At 37.9% G+C, this 25,735-nt stretch overlaps 1 protein-coding gene across 2 annotated transcripts in view; it reads left to right on the top strand.

The window, feature by feature from the left end:
* Positions 1–25,735, top strand: part of Tpk1 (thiamin pyrophosphokinase 1) — a 323,577-nt gene that overhangs the window by 187,020 nt on the left and 110,822 nt on the right. For both annotated transcript variants that reach the window (XM_034519348.2, XM_034519349.2), the window contains one exon: positions 3,004–3,150. In XM_034519348.2, the coding sequence (XP_034375239.1) occupies positions 3,004–3,150 (147 nt within the window). The remainder of the gene's footprint in view (positions 1–3,003; positions 3,151–25,735) is intronic.

Here is a 25,735-nt window from a genome sequence, read left to right on the forward strand (position 1 = left end):
GTGCTTATCTTCCATTTCAATGTTACCCCAATAAAGGAAGGAGCTTGACTTTCTTAGATGCTTGCAACAGTTCCTAACAAGTGTTGGATGAATAATAAATATCTCTGTTTTTTGTTTGCAATTTCTTTATTAATGAAACATAAATATATGAATTGTATATATATGAAGTAATAAAAATGACATGTTAGTGTCTTTAAAATAACACTAAATATTGTGCGATAAAGCTCATTGAGTAAAATGCTTTCTCTGTAAGCATGTGGAACTGATTTTAGGTTAACAGTAGTCATGTAAAACTAGGTAGTGTGGTAGAATAACCCCAGGCCTGCGCAGGGTTGGGGGCTTGCAAAAATAGATGGATTCTTGTAGCTCCCTGGCAAACCAGCCTAGCCAAAATTTGAATTTAGTGTGAGACCATGACTCAAAAATTAATGTGGAAAGGCTGGCAACATTTTCCAGCAGGTTAGAGTACTTGCTCTTTCAGAATACCCAGATTTGATTCCCAGTTCCTACATGGGAGCTCATAGCCATCCTAACTCCAGTTTCAGGGAATCCAGCACCTTCTTCTGACCTCTGTGAGTGCCTTTGGTGCACAAATAGGAATTCAGGAAAACATTCATACATATAAAATAAATAAATCTGTTGAAGATTAAAAGAAATGTGGAGAATGGTTCAGAAAGATATCCAACATTGACCTCTGACATCTCTGCTTGTTTATATGCATTCATGCATGCCTGCCCACACACATACACATGTATACACACACACACACACACACACACACATTCAGTTTCTTAAAAATCTACAAATAAGTTAAAAGCTGTTGCCCAGTATGGAAGCACAGTCAGTCATGTAGGGATTTGATTGTGTTAATTCAGCCTGCTTGTTAACTTCTTGGCTCTGTTTCTTACCAATAGTTTTTCTCTGGGTTCTTCTATCTTTATTCGTGTCCTTCCCTTTGTAAATACTCATGGACTACTCCATTGCAAAAACTGTTAAATTGACCGTGGTTTATGGGCCTCTGGACAGAGGGACATATATGTATATCAAAGGTTCTCACAAATATGACTGGACAACATTATATCATGGAGTTTTGGAGATCCAAAATGAACTTGTTCTCATGGACTGCATATGGCTTCTTATAGACTGAACTCCCTACCCCATTGACATTGTCACAGAGATGTACATCTGACCTTACAAATCCTATAAACATATATCAGGGTAGCATCTGTCTTGCTCCATCTGAGTATCATGGTCCATTCAGAGCTAGAAGAACAGATCTAAGAAGTAGTCCAAAGCTGACCCTGTATGCCCACCTGCAGCTTGCACGGCTCCTCTGCTGGTTTTCATCAGCCTTGCTAAATACTTCCTGCAGGGAAAATGAGTAGAGATGAGGAGGAATCTTGCTGCTGCTTCTGAAAAATTCAGCGACTGATTTACAGATATTACTTATTCATCGTGCTATCCCATTGCAGAAGATGGGAATTAAATTCCAGCCTTAAAGGTTATGGGATCCCTGAAGGCCTAGAGTGTATTAATGAAAAGTTGAGAACCTGAAAAAGATTCAAGAATCTGCATAGTGAATAATCTTCCATTAGGCCTAGCTTCTCATGTGAATTAAGGCACGGGGTGGGGATATGATGGTACATTTCTCTTCAGTTTAAAACAAACTGACATTAGTTTTCCTGGAGTCCTAAAAAGTCCTGACTCAGCTGGACTGCAGTAGATTTCACTCTAAGAACTGTAATGCACAAGTAGAATATGTTTTCCTAACTGATTTTCCTATAGAAGTGGACTCTGTCTACATGTTGGTTGGATTGCTCACAGTGAGTGCATGCTTTCCTCAAAAGATGAACTCGTGCCTTCAGTCTAAAGGATACCTACTTCCTACATTTCCCTAAGTCCCAAATCTAACTGTTAGAAGTATAGAGTTCTCACTCTAAATACTACCAGATCCTGTAAGTGTGTGCTTTGTCTGTCTTAAACTGCAAGCTATAACATGACATATATTATCCAAATTTAAATCCCATTCTCCCAACACTGATAAGGACAGAAATGGGAAGCTCACCCCAAATTTCTTCATTTTTCTATGCAACTTACATTTTGATGTTTTGATATAATACCACTATCAATTTTATATACCCCAGAATTATGATGCATCTATTTCTCCTTTCAGTGATCTCTCTCTCTCTCTCTTTCTCTCTCTCTCTCTCTCTCTCTCTCTCTCTCTCTCTCTCTCTCTCTCTGTGTGTGTGTCTGTCTGTCTGTCTGTCTGTATAAAATATTTTTATTTAGTTATCAGGGCCTTGAATATCTTATAGGTGTTAGTCACTATGCAAAGTACCAGAGCTTAGAAACGGTAAATAAAATAAGTTAGTCAATAAATTACATAAATAAATTAAAAACACTGGACAGTCTTTCAGACTGCTCTTACTTACAATTCCACTCAGAACTGAATAGGCTATATTGGTGTTTATGTCATAGATAATTTTCTGAAATCCTGCCACCTTTTCAGACTGAATGTTATCTAAATTTTAATATATTTTAAAACCTACAGCCAAAATTTACTCCCCTTTAAGCAACTGCTATTATATAAATTGATGATTTTAAGTTTTAAAATGAGTGGAAGGTTTTTGCACAATATCATAATTAAGTGCTTCCTTCCTTTCTGCTTCATGACTGGTCTGTGACCTCATACTGTAAGGACATGATAGAAATCAGTGAAGCTGTCTGCATGGAAAGAGCATGTTGGTTTGCTAGGTTAAAGGCACATGGTAAAGACTAAACTTTACCATCAAGTAGATCTTGACACCCAGCTCTGCCATTTTCCAGCTCAGTGACCTTGAACAGGAACTTGTTTTCTCTTTCGAGCAGCAGATTTGAAGAATGCTTTCCCTTTGCTTATTGAATATTATGGTATTGAAAGCACCATTCAGGCAGTTGATAGTATTACGTGGTTTTGCATTGTTCATATATGTGACTTCTAATTTGCCTTTCCTTGCTTAGGTTGATGTGATCGTGACCCTGGGAGGTCTCGGTGGGCGTTTTGACCAGATCATGGCATCTGTGAATACCCTTTTCCAAGCCACTCACATCACTGCTGTGCCAATTATAATAATCCAAAAGGAATCTCTCATCTACCTCCTCCAACCAGTGAGTAAACAGCATGCCTCATCAGCACTCTGCTCACAGAGCAGTGTTCCTGTAGAACAAGAGTCCCTGCCTGCCTCAGTCTCTCACAAAGCTCCCTTACTTGCATTGCTTTGTTTTATTCACTGCCCCATGACTGTACAGCACAAAGTTAGTAAAAAAAAAAAAAAAAAAAGTCAGAATTTCCATTGGTTAGTGCTTTCTGTTTTTGTTTGTGGTGTTGGTTTTTTTTTCAGACAGAAGAGAAAGAGAAAGAAAATCTTGTAACTTTTAATTAAATTGCCTAAGAATTAAATTTAGCACTTCTGCATTTTGAGTGGCTGAGTGTGAATGACACTCAAGAAAAGCCTCAACAGGGAAGCACAGCTTAGCAAGTATTTCAGATGGGATCCTCACATATTTCGAGTGCTGTCATTATAATTGGAAACTGAGTTTGATTTTGCTTAACACTTAAAAGGAAATCTTTAGCTTTTACTATTCACAAGTTGCCTGCTTATTAATTTTGCTCCCTCAAGTAATTTGCTAAATATGATGTCACTCATTTTCAATGGTAAGCACCAAGAATTTTTCTGCCAGTGTAATGCACAGAGTAAAATTCTTGCTATAGAACCAAATTTCATAAGGTTGAGTGAGGGCCTGCAGTTTATATTGTTCTGCAGGAGCATTTTTAAGGATAGGGGACCATTCCGTTTTACTTCTGTGTATTTTGGTATTTGTTATTTTGTGTCTGCCTCATTAAAATTGTTTCCCAGCACTGAAAATTGTTCTTTGGCTAAGACAGCGGGTCTCATGTATATTCACCTTTGTCCGTCAAATTCTGCTTTGTTTGGTTGGTTAGGTTTGGGTTTGGGCTCTTTTTGTCGCCCAGCCTTGTTGGTTCCTGCAAATACATGTAAGGAAAATGGAACTCAGATCTCAGATTCCTTGCACTCCTCTTGGATGAGGCTTGCAGCACTTGGTGCCTTTCTGCTGCAGTGCATGGCCTTGAGGAGTAAGACAAGCAGTTATATTTGATCATTACCCTCCAGTTCATGCGAAGTGAAGGAGACCGTTATAAACATAACCATTATTGCATTAGTTAATTATCTGCTCTTATAATCAACTCCTGAGATCATCAAATGCTGAAGAAAAGGGTTGCTGCCACTCATAGCCTTAGCAGTTGCATCCCAAGACCCACTGACCGTGTGGATTTGGACATTCAGAGGACATTGTGGTAATAATGTGAGGTATAAAAACCACTCTCTTTTTGTAAGGAACACGAGAGCAAAGAAGGGTACATGTTCCTGTGAGCACAGTCTCCTTCCATGTCACACCCCCAGTGACATGAAGGTCTCCTTCCAGATGGCACTGCTAGTACACACTAGACTTCACCTCCACTTTCCTATGGTGTCCCAACAGTGTCATCCTGGGCACCAAGATTTGTCACATGGCCAGTAGGGAACACTCAAGGTCCAGAATATAGAAGTAATGCAATGATTAAAGTTTAATAGATAAATGTTTGAAAAAAATAAATAATTTGGGCAATGTGGAATAAGGAAAATAATCACAGAAACACTCAGTTTATCCATTCAGACTTACATTCAGTCAATTCAACAATTACTTAGAATTACTTCTGATAAAAAGCTTTTTTTTTCTAGCAATAAAGCAGTCCAAATGTGAGAAAAGCTGCCTTCTGTGGGCATTTTACTGAGCTTACCTTTCCACACTCTTCTGGACTGAGTCAAGGTTTGCTGGGCGAGATGATGGAAAGCCATTGAAGACAAGAGCTTTAAGTAAAGAACCAGATTTAGGGTATATCATGAAATGTTATTGGAATGTTACCTGGAAAAAATTTCAGAAGTGTTCTTAATATTTTTTCATTTTAAGTCTCGCGTCTTCACTGTAATTGGTAGGTTTGGGCTTTCTGAAGCACGCAGTTTAGGAATGTCCCCATCATCCTCCTGAGTGGACACTATCCCTGTTCACAGGACCATTAACAAAACAGGACATTTTGCCTGAGACTCTTTTGCAGCATCCATTAGTGTGACTCATGATTGTAATACCTCTGGAACCTTTGATATTAAATGATGTGCCATCAAGTGTCCCCCTTCTCAGGTTTGTTATGCCAAATTTTGGTTGGGTCATTTCCCAGCGTCCAATAAGAATGTTTATATTCCTCTTGATGCCTAGCGCCTCTGCTTTATACGGCGGCCCCTAGACCTCAGCCTGTAGCTGAGATTCACTGATTTGGAACACACTGCCAAGATGAAACTTAGGTTTGGTATTTTAAATGGAAACTTGTTACTTTATTTCTAAGTATTGCAATTTCTAAACAGATATGATACATTTTAGAAGACTTTTAAGTTTCTTTTTTTTTTTTTTAGTGTCTCTAGTATTTTATGTCAGGTAAAATACAGTGAACTACATTGTCTCTGTAAATAATCAGTAATAATTAGCCACAATTCTAACAGACTCTTCTGAAACTGAATGTTTTCTTATTAAGGGAGAGTTTTGTATAGTCTGGATAGGTTTTTCTGTCTTACCTAGACAGCTAGAGCACATGGTAGAGTGCGGTAACTATGTCAGAGCAATGCTCTCTCTGTAATGACCACCTTAATCAAGAATTCAGTTAGCCAGTGAACAAGAGCTTGGGCCCAAGAAGAGAAGGCACCATGTAAGCACAGAAGTCTATCTTGATATAACTGCTAGAAATTCTCAGAACTGCTAGTTCTGAGAATGTTCAGGAATTCTGTTCCATATGGTTTGTTCTCACAAATATAGCACAGTGTGTTACCTTGTGCTTGTTAAAGCAAAATTCTAGAGTCTACAAACATGCCAGATATGCTGTGTTACTGTGGCCCACCTCCCTATGCACAATGCCCTATATTTTCTTTGTAGTAATTTTGGTTTTTCATCCTTAAAATAATTAGAATATTCCCTATCCTCAAGGCATAACTATTACATGGAACAGGGCCACATGCTCATATTGGTTCACACCCAAATGACCCTTTGAAGGGATCAAGGCCTGGCTCCATGTTCCTTCGACCAGTGGATGAGGACTGTGGTCTTTACACTGCATTCTAGGGAGATTTTTCTTTTTTTAATTTATTTTTTATTGGATATTATTTATTTACATTTCAGATGCCATCCCCTTTCCCCTAGGGAACCTCCCTAGAAAACCCCTATCCCAGAGATTTTTCTTAAAGACCAATCCTAGACCTCCACTTTTCTACAACATGTTAAAAGAATGGCAAAAATATTTTAGTGACAGAAATGTAACAGGCAGAATGAGGGTGTGGGGCTTTAATCCATAAATGGTTCTGTGTGACCTTTGTGTGCTTAAGCAGTTTTGTTTGTGTGTGTGTGAGATATGAATAACCTAAATGAACTTTAGAAAACTACTTCTCAGAAATAATTCTTAGAAAAATTTCTCATAAATAAATGAAGGAAAATGTAGGTTTAGTCAACCTCAGGCTGGAGTGCTTGAAGCTGAGTTGTTTGGCCTGCTTTCTTCTTCATGTTTATAAGATAATAGGTGCAATATGTGCATTATTGTGTGAGTATACACTAGTTAATATTCATATTTGTGAGGAATATGCAGAAGAGATGTCCCACAGGACACTGTTCGTTGTTACAAGTAGCTATAATCATGATTTTAATGTGAAAAGAGACATTATAAATTTTAATTTTCAAATATTGTGAACTTAGGCTCAAGAAAACCAAAACTGCTGTGTTTGGCATAAAATGGAGAATGACTTAAGATGTTTAAATCAGTATTAATAGTTAACCTGAGGCAGGATGGTAATTTTGATGCTTTAGTATGAAAACTCTCATTTAACCTTCACAGCAGTACTGTAAAATGCAAGGCAGATAATATAGTCATACTGTAAGGCTTCTGACTCAACACTTTTTCCACAGCTGTACATTTCCTCTCTTATGGAATTAATGGACTAAGAAAGAAATGACAAGCTCTTAAAACAAGTCATAGCCCATAGGCAGGTAATTATCCATAAGCAATGTGTAACTGAATGGCCAGTTGCTGGATATGTGTGTACATTTAAATATTTATTCATATACATAACATGCATACATGTGTATATTTTATGTGTACATATAAAATCCTGTGTGATATTGATAGTTTTACCTACAACATTGATTTCAAATAATATAAATATTAGGTACACTATGGTTTTTGGCACTGTTAGAGATCAAATCCAGGACCCTAGACATGCTAGGCAAGCCTACTACCACTGATTTACATCTGCACATTAATAGTGAGTACATTTTAAGGCTATAGCTTTCCTTTTTACTATAATCCCAAATTAAGAAAGATTACTTTCTGTATTTTTCTAAATAATAAAAGCTAAATATAGCAATAATCTCTGCCATATAAACAAATCTGATGTGATTACTATTGAAATACATTTATATTAAAAACTAGTAAAAATCAACCTAAATGTTAACTATTCTGAGTGTTAAGTTTGGGAACAGATGTCTTCTTAACATTCTTTTACTATTATTGTTGTCTGGCATAGCTACCAGAAAGAATAAGCTATCTTCTAAGAGCTGTTTGGTATTTTCAAAATGTAATTTCTAACAAACACATTTGATGTGTCTACTATGTAATGTTAAGTGGTCAAAGACCCTTTTAAGCATTGGAACTAAAATGTACTTATTTTGATCTTCTTTAAAACCTCTGTATCAAGCTAGCATAGGTTCTGTGGTGGTCTTTCTTTCTTTCAGAGTGTACATGAGATGTTCATGTAACTAGCTTATATAATAGGTGATCATCTGTGATTGATCAGGGTTATTTTAGCCTTAAGGGCTGAACTGTATGAGCATCTCCCTTAGTGGCATTTAGTGTACTTCAGTTCACAGCTCATTTCTAGTCTCCTTTCTGTGTCTTTGTTCATCATAAGCAAGATTTTAAAATAAAGGTTCAATAACATTGGTCCCAGTGCATATGGATGAGGCTCTGTTCCACCATTTTAGATTGCATATTAGCGTGTTTCAGTTAGTGTAGGTCAAATCTCTTGGTGAATGGAAACCCCAAAGTAGCATTTGCTTTGATGGATTTTTGAACTATCATTTGAAGAAGGAAAATTAAAAATGTGATGCATAATAATTCTTCCCTGAAAAACAAATTCTTTCTTTTGCACCAAAAATATTTTTTAGTAAAATCTGCTCAGGCTGTATGATCAGGAACCTTTCTGTGACAGACCATAGGTATTTTAGATCTGAGTCCCCAGTGACACCCATGCTGGGCTGAATATCTACTGTCAACACATAACCTTCTTTGCCATATAGCACATGTGGACAGGATGGTTCCAGGTTTCCCATTCAACTTTCTCATTTTCTGGTCCTGTGCTTCCCAGTGGGATAGAAACATTAGCTTTGTACATGAAGCATAAATTATCCTTTATCTCTAAGTTTGATGACAATTTGTAATACAAGTTAATAAGATTTATGGCCAGGAAATAAGATGTCCAGGAGTTAATATGGTGTGCCTTTTACATTATCCTCTCTCTGTCTTTAGGCTTCCCATATCTGATATGGAGTCGTGTTATGGTGTTGGCTTCTGCCAGTTCATATCTCAGCCAAGCAAACTTCTAAACATGTTGTAAATATGCCTTCCTCGTGATCTTAGTTTTGTTTTATTGCTGTTTGTTTTTTTTTTTTTCTCTCCTTCTCCCGCTCCCTAGATTAATTACTTACTGTATGAAGTCCTGACATTTTGTGCAGTGTACATTTGCAGTGCTGGTAATGAATATGATAAAAAGATGTTAATAGTCTGATCAAAAGAAGATGAATATTCATGAGGTAAATTTGGCATGCATGATGGTTTCTGATGCCAAATGAGGGCTCAGGTCTGTGTGCCCATGTACACATATCCTCAGCACAGTCTCATCTTTGATAACATCAAAGAAGTTAATCTCAACAAGATTTACAGTGGGGTACTGGAAACTTTCAATTCTAGACACTTCTGAAAACCTTATTATTTATTACCCAACTTTAATTCCTGTTTTTAGAAAATCTTTTGTCTTTTCTGCTGTATGCTTATAATATTGTTGAGTTTTACCTTGCCTTTTAGAAGCTAGCATATAAATTATGCAATAGTGAAATTTCAATATATGTAGTAATACATTTCATCACAGAAAATATGGTGTACGCATTGAATGCTAAATACCAAACACAGGAAATGTTGTATATGTGACTAATATTTGTCCAGCAAAGCATTAGTATCTCGTCATCTGCACCAAAACACATGGATCTGGAGTATGATATGCTCAGTGAAAGGACAGATGCAGAAAAACGAATCCCACATGATTCATCTATTGAGGATATTAAAAAGTGTTGATTGAAATGTGTAATAATGATTACTGGAGGCTAGATTATAGGTAGCAAAGATGCTGGGAAGTTGCATAGCAGGAACTTAACCATAAATAGAAGTGATAAATTGTGGTGTTCTGCAGAACAGTGTGACTACAGTTTCACAATAGCCCATATATTTTGTGAGTAATGAGGAAAGAGGAGTTTGGAGGTTCCAAACAAAAGGTCATGAGGAAGAGATGGAAATGTTGATTACCCACGTTTGATAAGTACATATTTTACACATGCATTGAAATATCACAGTATACTCCATAAGCATGGTGATTATTTAATGTTAATCAAAACAATTCTAAAAATATCTGAGAAGTAGCAATTGTTAGCTACCATCAATGATTTTTCATTGCACAGAACACATGAAAAAGTTATAAATTATCACCTTACTCCTTATAAATTTGTACAGTTAAAGTAATATTTTTTTAAATAAAAATACAAATTGGTGCTGAAATGTAGCATCTTAGTTAGGATTTCTATTGCTGTGATAAAACATCGTTGACCAAAAGCAACTTGGGAGGAAGGGTTTATTGTCTTATGGCTTGTAGCCCATTATCAGGGAAGTCAGGCAGAGGCCATGGAGATATGCTACTTACTTGATCTTCATGCCTTCTCAGGCTACCATGTTAGACAACCTAGGACCACAAACCCATGGGAGGCACTATTCACAATGGGATGGACCATCCTACTTCAGTCACTAATTAAGAAAATGTTTTATAGGATTGCAAAGTGCCAATCTGGTGGTGGTGGCATTTTTTCTATTGAGGTACTCTCTTCTCAAATGAGGATGGATACCATGTGTCAGGTTGACAACTAATCAGCACATGTAGTATCTCTCTGACAGTGACTGTAAAGGAGCTCCAAATCCCTTTATACCTACAGATTGCCAAATTCATTGATCTTTCACAATCTTCCTTTCTCCCCCAGAAGGATATTACTAGTGTCCACTTCTACACGTTACTATATCTGCCCATATTTTATTCTCCAGTGAGCTTTACCCTTGGTGCTCTGTGCATGCCCGAAACATTGCCCTTACTTTATTCACTGCATTGCTTTGGATCCTTTGCTCCTCTGTACCAATGCAGCAACTGCCCCACTGGAAGGTGTAAAGACACCAGATTGTTTACCTCTGTATAACATCCCTCAGCTTTCCAAAAAGTCTTCAAAAGCCATTTCTTTTCTTGTCCTCCTTCCTCAATCCTCCTAGGTTAATTTCTGTAACTAAGATGTTTAAGCATTAATACAATAGCCTAGCTACTATTTTGTGTGCTAGTTTTGAAGTGTTAATTGAAATCCTTGTATACTAATGTAAAATCTGGTAGTCACATTTCAGAGCTATAGAATCCTCATTTCTCTAGATATTTCAGTGTCTGCTTTAAGTTAAGAGAGGAGGAGCCACTGCACTCAGAGCAGCAGGTAAGAATCCCCTCACACTACCCTATATACCAGAGCTACAACTGGGAGCCTGGGGCACTCATCAGCCACCTAAGCCCTGTCCCTCTGGACTACCACTCCCCTTCCACCTTTCACTTGGTCCTTTTGGCTGGGACAGACACCTAACTGCTCTACTCCCTTGAAGACACCTTATCCTGAGCCATCCTAGAGGAACCACTGCACTCAGAGCTGCAGGATTTCAGGATCCCAGAGGCAGCCCGAGTCACAGGGGTTCTTCCACCCAGGAGCTCAGGATCACAGAATCACAGAGACATCTGGACTTTGAGGAGTTCTAACACAAGCAAGATAACTGGAAAGACAGACTACAGTCAGAGACAGTAAGTGCAAATAGCACTAGAGTTAACCAGATAGCAAAAAGCAAGAGCAAGAATATAAGGAACAGAAACTAAAGTTACTTGACATCATCAGAACCCAGTTCTCCCACCATAGCAAGCCCTGGACACCTCATCACACCAGAAAAGCAGGATTAGATTTAAAATCACTTCTCATGATGATGATAGAGGACTTTAAGAAAGACATAAACAACTCCCTTAAAGAAATACAGGAGAACACAGATAAACAGGTAGAATCCTTTAAAGAGGAAATACAAAATTCCCTTAAAGAATTGCAAGAAAACACAACCAAACAGGTAAAGGAATGAAACAAAACCATCCAGGATCTAAAAATGGAAGTAGAAACAATAAAGAAATCTCAAAGAGAGACTACCATGGAAATAGAAAACCGAGGAAAGAAATCAGGAGTCATAGACATAAGCATCACCAATAGAATAAAAGAGATAGAAGAGAGAATCTCATGTGCAGAAGATACCATGGAAAACATTGACACAACTGTCAAAGAAAATGCAGAATCAAAAAGCTTCTAACCCAAAACACCCAGGAAATCCAGGACACAATGAGAAGACCAAACCTAGGGATAATAGGTATAGATGAGAGTGAAGATTGACAAGTTAAAGGGCCAGTAAATATCTTCAACAAAATTACAGAGGAAAACTTCCCTAACCTAAAGAAAGAGATGTTCTTAAATATACAAGAAGCCTACAGAACTCCAAATAGACTAGACCAGAAAAGAAATTTCTTTGTCACATAATAATCAAAACATCAAATGCACAAAAAAACAACAACAAAAAAAATCCAGTAAAAACAGTAAGGGGGAAAAGGTAAAGTAACATATAAAGGCAGACCTATCAGAATTATACCAGGTTTCTCACCAGAGATTATAAAACCCAGAAGATCCTGTACTGATATCATACAGACCCTAAGAGAATACAAATGCCAGCTGAGACTTCTATACTCAGCAAAACTCTCAGTCACTATAAATGGAGAAGCCAAGATATTCCATGACAAAACCAAATTTACACAATCTTCCCACAAATCCAGCACTTCAAAGGATAATGGAAAACTCCAACACAAGGAGGGAAACTACAACCTAGAAAAAGCAAGAAAGTAATCTTCCAACAACCCCAAAAGAAGATAGCTACACAAACATAATTCCACCTCTAATAACAAAAATAACAGGAAGCAACAATCATTTTTCCTTAATATCTGTTTAACATCAATGGATTCAATTCTCCAATAAAAAGACATACACTATCAGACTGGATACATAAACAGGACCCAGAATTTTGCTGAATACAGGAATGCACCTCAGTGAAAAAGACAGACACTACCTCAAAGTATAAATATGGAAAAAATTTTTCAAGCAAATGTTCCAAAGAAACAAGCTGGAATAGCCATTTTAATATCAAATAAAATTGACTTTCAACCAAAAGTAATCAAAAAAGATAAGGAAGGACACTTCATACTTATCAAAGGAAAACTCTACCAAGATGAACTCTCAATTCTGAACATCTATGCTTCAAATGCAAGGGCACCCACATACATAAAAGAAACTTTATTAAAGCTCAAAGCACAAGTTGCACCTTACACAATAATAGTGGAGGATTTCAACACCCCACTCTCAGCAAAGGACAGATCATGGAAACAGAAACTAAACAGAGACACAATGAAATTAACAGAAGTTATGAACCAAATGGATTTAACATATATCTATAAGACATTTCATCCTAAAACAAAAGAATTTATCTTTTTCTCAGCCCCTCATGGTACCTTCTCCAAAATAGACCATATAATTGTTCAAAAACAGGCCTCAACAGATACAAAAAGATTGAAATTATCCCTTGTACCCTATCAGATCACCACAGACTAAGACTGGTCTTTAATAATGACAAAAACAATGGAAAGCCCACACATAGAAACTGAACAAAGCTCTACTCAGTGATGACTTAGTCAAAGAAGAAATAAAGAAGGAAGTTAAAGACTTTTTAGAATTTAATGACAATGAGGACACATCATACCAAAAATTGTGATACTCTATTAAAGCAGTGCTAAGAGGAAAACTCATAGCTCTAAGTGTCTACAAAGACAAACTGGAGAGAGCATACACTAAGAAGAAAACAGCACACCTGAAAGCTCTAGAACAAAAGGAAACAAATACACCCAAGAGAAGTAGATGGGAGGAAATAATCAAACTCAGGGCTGAAATCAACCAAGTAGAAACAGAAAGAACTATGCAAAATATCAACAAAACCAGGAGCTGGTTCTTTGAGAAAATCAACAATATAGATAAGCCCTTAGCCAGACTAACCAAAAGGCACAGAAACAGTATCCAGATTAATAAAATTAGAACTAAAAAGGGTGACATAACAACAGAAACTGGGGAAATTAAAAAAATAATCAGATTCTACTACAAAAGCCTATACTCAACAAAACTCGAAAATCTGGATGAATTGGTCAACTTTCTAGACAGATACCAGGTACCAAAGTTAAATCAGGAGCAGATAAACTATCTAAACAGTCTCCTAGCCCCTAAAGAAATAGCAGCAGTCATTAACAGTCTGCGCACCAAAAAAAGCTCAGGACCAGATTTTAGTGCAGAATTCTATCAGACCTTCCAAGAAGACCTAATACCAATTCTCTTCAAACTGTTCCACAAAATAGAAACAGAAGGAACACTACACAATTCATTCTATGAAGTCATAATTACACTCATACATAAACCACACAAAGATAGAACAAAGAAATAGAACTTAAGATCAATCTCCCTTATGAATATTGATACAACAATACTCAATAAAATGCTTGCAAACCAAATCCAAAAATATATCAAAACAATCCTCCATAATGATCAAGTAGGCTTTATCCCAGGAATGTAGGGATGGTTCAATATTCGGAAATCCATCAATGTAATCCACTATATAAACAAACTCAAAGAAAAAAACAACATGATCATATCACTAAATGCTGAAAAAGAATTTTACAAAATTCAACATCCCTTCATGGTAAAAGTCTTGGAGAGATCAGGAGTTTGAAAAATTCTTAAGCAAATGGATGTAACTAGAAAATATCATCCTGAGTGAGATAACCCAGTCAAAAAAGAACACACACGGTATGCACTCACTGATAATTGGATATTAGCCCAAAAGCTTGCAGTATCCAAGATACAACTCACAGATTACATGAAGCTCATGTACAAGGAAGACCAAAGTATGCGTGCTTTGGTCCTTCTTAGAAGGAGTAACAAAATACTCAAAGGAGCAAATATTGGGACAGTGTGGGACAGAAACTGAAGCAGGGTCATCTGGAGACTGCTCCACCTGGGTATTCATTTCTTGTGCGGTCACCAAAGACAGACAGACGCTTAATGTAGATGCCAGGAAGTGCATGCTGACAGGAGCCTGATATAGCTGTTTCCTTAGAGGTCTGCCAGAGCCTGAAATATAGAGAGGTGGATGCTCACAGCTAACCATTGAACTGATCATGGGGTTCCCAATAGAGAAGTTAGAAGACTGAGGAGCTGAAGGGTTTTGGGGCCCCATCTGAAGAGCAACAAAACCAACCAACCAGAGCTCCCAGGGTCTAAACCACCAGCCTGGGAGCACATAGGGAGGGACCCATGGCTCCAGCTATATACATAGGGAGGGATGGCCTTGTCAGGCATAGGGGGAGAGGAAGACCTTGGTCCAGTGAAGGCGGGATGCCCCAGTGTGGGGGAAATCGTAGATCGGGAGGTGGGAGCAGGACGGTGGTTGGGGGCACATCCTCATAGAAGCAGGAGGAGGGGGAATGTGATAGGGGTTCCTGGGTGGAGGGGGGAATGGGTAAAGGGGATCACATCTGAAATATAAATAAAATATTCAATAAAAAATATACAACAAAAAGTTAATAAAGAAATTTTCTATGGTTTTATTTATGCTTAATTAAACTAGTTTTCTTCAAATAAGAATAATACTACACACCCAAAGTGTGTCTTTTATAGGTATTGTATTGTTGATTTGTAGAATAAAGCACCAGCAATATTCTTATAAATACCTGTTATGTCATAGTACTCAGTGCTCAGACACTGAGTACAGAAAGTAGAGATGATACCAACACTCTTCAGAGTGGAAGGAGCAAGGGGATACATACTGAAATTCTGGAACACTGTGAACAAGCACAGAGCAGAATAAGGATAGCTTACAGAAAAGATCTAATGCAGATTTGACATGGAGTTGGCAGTGATTCATGGATTTAAGATGAAATGATGTCTGAACTCCAACATAATATGAAATTATAAAAAAGGAAGGAATGGAAAAAAGGAAGGATTTGATGTTTAATGTGGTGCTTTGGAGAACATGGTGCAGCACTCTAGGTGCTACAGCTGGATATAGGGTGTGGTTGCAATCCCATGAAGCTGTTCGTGTTGTAGGCTGAGCTCCGGCAGTGGGAATTTTATCAAAAAATAACATTTGACAATAAATTTAAATAATTGAGAGCCGCTTTTAGAAATCCCAGAAAGAAATGGCAACTAATTTTCATATGTAAACATGAATACCCATACAATATAGCAGTGTTCGTTTGGGACATGTGTTGGAAAGTTGTTGTTGAAGGGACACAGAACAGTTTGACTGATGCCAGAGTTATAGACCTGGTTACTGAGTGTGCCCTATGGGTTAGAGTCTTCCCATCAAAATAGGAAACTGGCCAGTTGATTCTAGTGTGTCAAGACACTGAAATATTTCTGGAACCAAAAAAGGTAGAAGGGAGCTAGTCCATAAGGGGAAGGCATGTGCATGTGTGAGTGCATGTGTATGGATTGTACACATAGTACCTGAAGCCTTGTAAGAGAGAATTCTTCACTTCCAGATACAGAGTAAAATGAGCAAGGGCAGACAAATGGACCTTACAGAAGTATGACAGATTTTGAGTCTCCATGTGATTAGAAACTGGATTACTCGGTTTGGGTGTGAAATGGAGGTAGAGTAACATAGATTTCTCTATGCCTGCTCTTTACCATCCCTAACCTCCCAGATCCCATGCAGCTTCCTCCCCTCTTCATGTTTTCCCTGACCTCCCTTGGGCTCTGAGTCAGATCTTCTAATGTCCTTTTCAAGTCTGACGAAATGTTCCATTGATTATCTTTCAAAAGATAATCTTTCAAACAGATTAGCAATGGCCATTGCTAATCTATTTTCTGTTTGTGTGAAGTTACGTTATGCTTAGAAAAAAAAACTTTCCGCATATTACTCTTTTTAAGCTCTGCTGAAAATTTGAAACTTCTAGACTGTGCTTGCAAACAAACCCTACTAGGTCTCCTTCATCTGGATGAGTTTTATAATTTTGTATCATAATCCACTCTGGCTCTGTGACAGAATACCATAAAGTGGCTGTCTTATAAATAACAGAATCTTATTTCTTACAGCTGTTGGGGCTCGACAGCCGAACATCAAGGTGGTGGCAAATTTAATTTCATGGATTTGGTTTTTTCATCATGTCCACGTCCCCGAAGGGCTATCTGGGCTCCTACAGACTGTTTACATCTTCCTTCATCAGAGAAGAGCCCTTGTGATCTGATGGTGTCACATCAGGGGCTAGTTTACAATATTCAACTTTTAACAAAGAACAGTACTCAGACATAGCACTTTCCAGATTTTTGCTCCTTTCAATTTCTAATAATCTAACTACAAAAGAAAAATATTCTGCTAAATGCTTTAATGGTCAACTCCGTAAAAACATATAATTACCTCCATTTCTATCAAAGCTGAATTAACAGTTATCAGAATTGACTTAACTAATATTGACAAAATACAGAGAAATGAAAGATTTAGGTAATCTTAAATGGATTGTACTCACAGTCAAGGTGTTGGTTATTGACTCATAAGCAGGTCGTGTGCACCCTCAGGGTGAGAGTCAGACTTCCCTTAAGTCAACTAGTTTTCCATTTGCCTTCTATCTTCCTAATTTGTTGGAAGATTATGGCTACAGTGTGTTCCATGTGGGTAATGGTGGCACCACTGGGAGGCTTTAAACCTGTGTGGGTATGCAGTGTCCTGGGGGGGCAAAGAATGAAACACACTCCTGGTTCCTGCCACTTATGTATACCGTTAAAAGTTCTTTGACCTTGAAGAAGTCTTTTACTAAAAAGGTTTATAGAAAGGCATCCATCAGCAAAACCTTACAGTAATCCCCCAGTGGATTCTGAAGCAGTAAGGAAATATAAAATTCTATCTCCATGGAAACTGTATAAAAACTTATTTGAATACTCTGATTATTTGAAACCTCTGATTTTCAACCATGATTGACAGAGAATCAGTATTAGATACTTGATGCAACTCACAAGAGGCTGTGTGCAGGTGAAACAACAGAAGCGGTGGCATCAGCATGTATTTGACTGCTGTCATCATAATTTATCATAATCCAATTCTGGGTAAAGTATGAGGATATTGACTGGGAGATGTCATCTACACACACACACACACACACACACACACACACACACACAGCCATAGTCCTTGGTGGCAAGGGCATAAATACACTGTGTCATGTATACATAGCTCAGTTGAGCATTGCTTCAGCCTCTTTCTTTGATTGAAAACAAAAGGTTGCCAAACCAGTATCAATGAACTGTGAAGGGATTTAAGTCTTACCAGCAGGAGAATGAAATGAGCCTCTGGAAGGAAGGTTGTCAGAAGTGAAAGTTTCTATATAAAAAGCTCCCCTGAAGCTCCAACTGGGCTGTTCTACTTCTCAGCCAATTAAGTGCTTGCACCTTTGAGTTTGAAGCACTCCATTTCCATTGGTTTAATTTACTCCAAAAATGACTAAAATACAAAGTAAAGACTATGGGAGAGGGCTAAACAAACTGCTTTGTAGAACAGAGGAAGATATATATTCAAACTCAGCATTCATTCTGAAAGAAAGTGACTCCCCACCCACATACACACATCCATAACAAATGTAGCATACAAGTACATATCCATTCCCTCAGTAACCTCTGTTCTTCTATTGTTGTCTTAATGGAAGAAAAGGCAAATATTTCATACCTCAGGTCTGTTGGAGAGTTTTTTGTATCTTTTGAAAACCTATATTTTACATTGCCCTTCAGAAGTAGTGTTTAATCCTTTATAGTTTTTTTCATGCAGCTGATAAACACTTTCAGCAAAGTAACAGAACACAAAATTAACTCAGAAAAAAAAACAGTAGTCCTCTTATATATAATAACAAATGGACTGAAAAAGAAATCAGAGAAATAACACCTTTTACAATAGCTTCAAATAATATAAACCTTCTTGGGGTAACTCAAGACATGCAAATGAAAAACTTATAAAACCTTGAAGACTTTGAAGAAAGAAATTGAAGAACATAGTAGAAGATGGAAAGATCTCTCACAGTAGTACTGATACAGTAAAAAGGCAATCTGCAAACTCAGTGCATCCCCCATCAAAATCCCAACACAATTCAACTTAAGGCTTAAGAGGATAATTTTCAGCTTGTATTTGGAAACACACATATAACAAACAAACAAACAAACAACAAAAACAGGATAGCTCAAACAATGCTGAATATTGGAACTACTGGAGTTATCACCATCTCCAACTTCCAGTTCTACTACAGAGCTACAGGAATAAAAACATCATGGTATTGGCACAAAGACAGACATGTTGATCAATTGAATCAAATTGAAGACACAGACATAAATCTACATGTATGCAAACATGTAATTTTTGATAAAGAAGCCAGAAATACACACTGGAGGGCAGGAGGAGAAGCATCTTTAACAAATGGTGCTGGCCAAAATGGATGTCTATGTATAAAAGTATGTGAATATATCACTGTTTGCAGATGTTATGAGAATATACATAAGCAGCCCCCAAAATTCCACCAGAGCCCTCCTAGAGCTGATAAAAAAAACTTCAGCAAAGTGGCAAGATATAACATTTGCTCAAACAAATCAGTAGACTTCCTAAACACAAATGATAAACAAGTTGAAAAAGAAATTAGAGAAACAACACCCTTCACAATAGCCACAAATAGTATAAAATATCTTGGTGTAACTCTTACCAAGCAAGTGAGACATCTGTACAACAGGAACTTCAAATGCCTGCAAAAACAAATAGAAGACCTCAGAACATGGAAAGATCTACTATGCCTCATGAATTGGTAGGATTAACATAGTGAAAATGTGTGCTTTGAGCTTTAGTAAAGATTTTTTTATGAATGTGGGTGCCCTTGCATTTGGAACATACATGTTCAGAATTAAGAGGTCATATTGGTAGACTTTTCCTTTGACAAGTATGAAGTGTCCTTCCTTATCTTTTTTGATAACTTTTGGTTGAAAGTTGATTTTATTCAATATTAGAATGGCCACCACAGCTTTTTTCTTGGGACCATTTTCTTGGAAAATGCTCACAGTTAACCATTGAACTGATCATGGGCTTCCCAATGGAGAAGTTAGAAGACTGACACAGCTGAAGGTGTTTACGGCCCCGTGGGGAGAGCAACAATACCAATCAACCAGAGCTCTCAGGGTCTAAGCCAGCAGCCTGGGAGCACATAGAGAGGGACCCATGGCTCCAGCTGTATATTTAGGCAAGGATTGCCTTCTCAGTCATAGGTGGGAGAGGAAGGCCTTGGTCCCCTGAAGGCTGGATGCCCCAGTGTGGGGGAATTCCAGGCTGGGGAGGTAGGAGTGGGTGAGTGGGGCACATCCTCATAGAAGCAGAGGGAGGGAGGATAGGATAGGGGATTTCTGGGTGTGGGGGGGAATGGGGAAAGGGGATAAAATCTGAAATGTAAAAATATCCAATAAAAATTAATTTAAAACTTAAAAAACAAATTTAAAAGTTTTTAAAATTAATTTAAAAAAATTTTAAAAACATAATGAAAATGGCCATATTACCAAAAGCAATCTACAGATTCAATGCAATCCTCATCAAAATTCCAACACAATTCTTCATAGTCATGGAAAGAGCAATTTTCAACTTCATATAGGAAAAAAAAAAAACAGGATAGACAAAACTAATGTCAACAGTAAAAGAACTTCACAGCTGATGGCAAAACCAAACATTACTGTTCTAAAAACAAAAAGGAAAAGTATAACAATAAAATGACTCTTGATGACAATCTGTTATACTTATAGATTAATGCTTTGCCTAGCTAATATCAGAGAAGCTTCCTCCTGCAGCAGATGGGAATAAATGCATCTACCCACAACCAGACATTATGAAGAGGGTAAGAGACTTTAGAACCTACAACCCTAAGTGGATTTTCTCCATCAAAACCCTTTCAGGGAACCTTATGAAAGAAGAAGCAGAAAGAATTGAAGAGCCACCTAAACCCATAAAGTCTCATAGAGACTGAACCGCCAGCCAAAAAGAATGTGAGGACTGGACCTAGACCTCCTACATGTTTGTAGCAGATACGTGCTTGGTTTTCATGTGAGTGCCCTAACCATTGGAGCAGGAAATGTCTGCGACTCTGTTACCTGACATGGGATCCCTTTCTCCTAGTTGGACTGTCTAGTTAGGTGTCTACAGGAGAAGATGTGCCTTGTCCTGCTGGAGCTAGGTGTCTCAAAATTGGGTGGTACCCAGAGGGGGGCTTCCCCTTCTCTAAGGAATAGGTGAGAGTGTAATAGGAAGAGGGATTTGTAAGGACAAGTCTTACAGGAGAGGAGGGAAGGAGGCTGCAGTCAGAGTATAAAGTGATAGAAATAAATATTTTTTTTGGGGGGGGGGGAGAATTTAAGAGCCAGATAGAATAAAGAACACCAAGGAAACAAGGCCTTCCAAATCAACAGGATGGAAGCACATGTGAACTCAGAGATAAGGCAGCATACACAGGGCCTTCACGGTTCTGTACCTGATAGAGTACTAGAGTTGAGAGAAGTGGACATACTCACCCCCCCATCCCTAACACAGAAGCTATCTCCAATTGATAACTTTGCAAATGAAAATTTACTTTATTTCAAGGGAATCTCCAAACTACTCTTCAGGATAGGCCCAGCAGTAGATGGTCAACAGAAAAATATTTCAATAGCTTCTTTGGAAATTTCTTGCCTCATTATGTCATGTCAAGGCCTTCCCCAACCACCCATCTCTTTAATTTTATCTTATTTTTAAATTCATTTTATTTATATTTTTCTTCTCTTTTTTCTAACTATATAGGTTCTCTCTCTCTCTCTCTCTCTCTCTCTCTCTCTCTCTCTCTCGCTCTCGCTCGCTTGCTCTGTGTGTGTGTGTGTGTGTGTGTGTGTGTGTGTGTGTGTGTGTAAATTCGTAAATTATGGCTTCCAGTTTTGTAGATGATAATATTTAAAACAGTGGCACCCAATCTGGCTTGTTCTTAAGCAGCCACCATGTTCCTGACTAGACAAGGCCTGAGGCCAAGAGCAGCTGCACACTCTTCACCACTGCTCGGCTTTGACTGCCCGAGGCTCAGACTCGCTAGAAGTACTGGCCCTGGCATCCATGAGATGCCATGTGGTGGCTAGATAAGCCAATCCACCACGCTGTCTTCACAAAGCTTGGCTGAACCCTAGACAATATCCGCCATCCACAGAGTACCCAGTAGAAATGAGACTCTAAAGCTTAATTATTATCCAAAGGCTTTATATATTTAGAAATGCTCAATTAACAATTTGCCCACACAATTAGAGTTGTTTCCCAATATCTAACCTTAAGATATAAATTGTTACCCAGGACTGTTCTGGACCCATGGTTCTCCATGACTCCTACATCTCTCTTCTCCCTCTGTCCTCGCCTTGCTCTTCCCCTTCCTCTCCTTGAGCTCCTCCCACGTTAGCTCCTCCCAAATTACTAAGCTTTATTGTGAAATGTATGGGGGTTGGGGCTGAGGGAGGAGAATATCCTGCTACACAGTTTAGTGTTTTTATGGGATTCCTTAGTGTGTAAATGAGTGAGTCTTTGTTTCTTGTGCCTTTTCTTGGGCTCTTTTTCTTCTGTTTGTTTGTTTTGTCTGATTCTGGTGTGTTAGGTCTTGTCTTACCTTATTATGTTCTTACTTTATTCTCATCCCTAGAAGCCTATTGGCTTTCTAATGAGAGACAGAAAGGGAGAGTAGATCCAGATGGGAGTTGAGATGGGGAGGGACTGGACAGAGTTGAGGGAAAGGAAACATTAATCAATATTGATTGAGTAAGTGAGAAAAGGCACTTTTAAATCAAAGGGGAAAAGACAAGGTCATTGATGAAAAAAGAGGAAAATATTTGGATTTATAGAATTTGGTACAAGTATATAGAGAATAGGTTAATTTTCTATAGTTTCATATATTATTATTGTATGTGTGACAAGTAAATGAGTGCAGTTGCATGGATCCCTTGGTGCACATGGGAAGGCCAGTGTTAGTGTGTGGATCCCCTGGTGCACATGGGAAGACCAGTGCTGGTGCATGGATCCCCTGGTGCACATGGGGGGGGTGTCAGTGCTACTGTGTGGATCCCCTGGTGCACATGGGGGGGGGAGCAGTGCTGGTGTGTGGATCCCCTGGTGTACGTGTGAAGATCAGAGGACAGTTTTCAGGAGTCAGTTTGCTCCTTGGGTCCCAAGGATCAAACTTGAGATAGTCAGGCTGGTTCAGTAAAGGCTTTTAACTACTGAGTCATCTTAACATGTAATCTTTTATAAAGTGATCCAAAGACAATTGTACAGGAGAGCTGTACAGGAGAGCAACATTCACTCAGGAATAGAGAGTATGGGAGAGAAACTGGCTGCTATAGAATAACTCTAAAGGTGCCCTACTTCTAGCTGGTCCTCTGAAGCAGATTGTAAATATCCTTAGCTAATATTCAATCTTCAGGATGAATGTTGAAAATGGAATGAATTTACTATAGAAAGCTACTGAAAGCACATGACTCTCACATCCAATTTATAAGGTAGCCTAAAGATCCAACAATGTGGAAAGTAAATAACAGTATTTTCAGAATTGTACAACACTTTCAATTTATACAGTTGCTTCATCGTTGTCTCCCTGTTGTCCTAAGAGGCCCACTTTAAGCAAGCACACAGAACTTTCTGCTCTTTCTTGCATGGGAACTGTGCACAGAGAAACCCTGTGAACTCTCTGGAATGTCACTAGAAGTTCTGCCTTTGCTCTAATACTCAATACTTAAAACGTAATTGCATAACTAAAACTAAGTAGATACTTTTAATTATGTTCTGCATATAGAATTGCCAACAAAGGAGTATGACTTGCAGTCACCTGGACATATGTAACATATGTAGTGTAATACAGAAAATAATAATCACCAATGAGCTATTTTAATATCTTAAGCATTTTACTATATGAAGAGGCTTTCTGGCTTAGAATAGGTTCTGATCTCAAAAGCTCACTGTAATTTGGGAATATTTGCAAATGCGTTTAAAACTCCCAAGCCACTGAACTTTGTAGTTAAGCATACAGTGCACCAAAGACTGTCAGTGGTTTCCCCTTCTGAGTTCTTGACTTACCTGCAGGCTCTGAGTTCCTACTTCTGCATTTTATTACATCTATACATTATAGCATGATACTTGCCACATGCTGATAGCCCAAGAAAAAAGTCAAAGTTCAAAATTTAAGGACAAGTTTCTATTAAGTAAGGATTGATTGTACCCCACCATGAAGCTAAAGGATGTTCAGTCAGGTAGAAGACTGTTCCTGAGCTCTTATTTTTGTGGGTTGGTGTATCTTCTTTTTTAAATTTTTGAAAATAAAAGTAGACATGATGTTACACTAAATACTTCGACACAATCAATATTACTATGGTAGCATTGCCCCTAGACTTCCAGTGAACAGGGTTAAAATGAGCCCCCCCCCCAAAGACATGGAATTGTGTGTGAATGTGTGTAAAAGAATGCCTATATAAATAATGAGCCAATCATGTAGCAATTTTGATAGTTTGAATTCAACTTTAGTCCATGATTTAAATTTATTTTTGTTTTATATTCTTGTTTCTCTAACTAAAAGTCCTTGTGGTTTTAAATGACCTGTCTATGATTTATCATAATAAATAGTAACTGTTCTTACAATTATCATCTGGTACTGCTACATACAGAAAACTAAGTGAGTTTAGGGTGCCTGTGCAGGTGTACCCACCCATCTTTACATCTGCTAGGAATACAGTATCTAGAACTTGTCCACTTGAAATAATTTTTGTTGTTATTTTGAGGGCTTTGCTATTAATATATAATTAGGTTCATTTGTTCCAGTTTATTTGGTATTACAAGGCTTTGTTTCATTTATTTTTAAATAATTATCTTGTTTGTTAGAGTTGTATGCTCAGGAGATGGCTTCCTATCCTAATCCCATGATGACCACCTTTTTTTTTTAGGATCTTCTAGACTCATCAAAAGTATAAACAAGATCTTGTACCTCACTGGTACAAATTGGCATAATTACGCTCTAATTGTATTTTGAGAGAAAAGTTTCATTTTAACAGGAAGGGTGATGTGTAGGAGGAGCTAAGGAGTACTGAGAGGAAGAGGAGGAGTAAGAAGAGGAGGAGAAGAAGGAGCGGAGAAGCTAGGTGATGAAAGAGAGAAAGAGGGGGGAGACAGGGAGGTAGATGTTCATGTATCTCCACCAGTCAAAGATAGTTGATATATCTAGGTTGGGTAGTGGGTTACACCTCTGATTGTGCAATACCAAACCTATAAAGCCTTTGATTAACATTGTTAAAATAATGTATAAGTGCAAAAAGGAAAAGGGGACATGGGATAGGGGTTTTCTAAAGGGGGGGAATGGGGAAAGGGGATGGCATCTCAAGTGTAAATAAAATATCTAATAAAAAAAAACCAAAACAAAAAAAAGTATAAGCAAAACCAAAATGGATTATGTATATGAACATGTCTGAGAATATATAGTTTCTCTGCCTATTTCTTTATCTTTTGCTAATGTATCTTAGAGACCAATAGTAAAAATCATTGTTATTCCTTTATTTCGGCGACTAGTACTCCACAATGTAGAAGAACCCCAGTATATTGTATCCTAACGATGTGTTGAAATAGCTTCTGAAATAACATTATAAAAGTTTAGAGTCCGTAATGCTTTGGATTCATAATATAGAGGTTTGACAAATATTTTTATTTTCTATATATATTTCTTTATACATACGCAGTTTTTTTAAAGAATCTTTTTATTCTCAAAGCAATATTATACAAAAGACATGATGTCATTTCAAGGACGAGCCACTTGGAACCCAGTCTATCTAGGGATTATTCTGTCAGTTGTGATTTTAAAGGACATGTCACTGTTTTAGGCTCAACTTTTGCCTTTTTCCATGGCACTTCTTTGTCCAGTGTATGAGGTTCACATGATGCTATGCACCTTAGCAGAAACTGTTTAATCAGGTAATTACATGAAGCAAATGTGGTCTAAAATGACATCTGCTTTGATATCAGAAAAAGAGGTTTTCCCACTAGCATTTGTGCCTTGTAAATATGTGTTGAAAGGGAGGCAGGGTA

The sequence above is a fragment of the Arvicanthis niloticus genome, chromosome 15 (genome assembly GCF_011762505.2).
Source record: "Arvicanthis niloticus isolate mArvNil1 chromosome 15, mArvNil1.pat.X, whole genome shotgun sequence".
In the NCBI taxonomy this organism is placed as follows: domain Eukaryota; kingdom Metazoa; phylum Chordata; class Mammalia; order Rodentia; family Muridae; genus Arvicanthis; species Arvicanthis niloticus.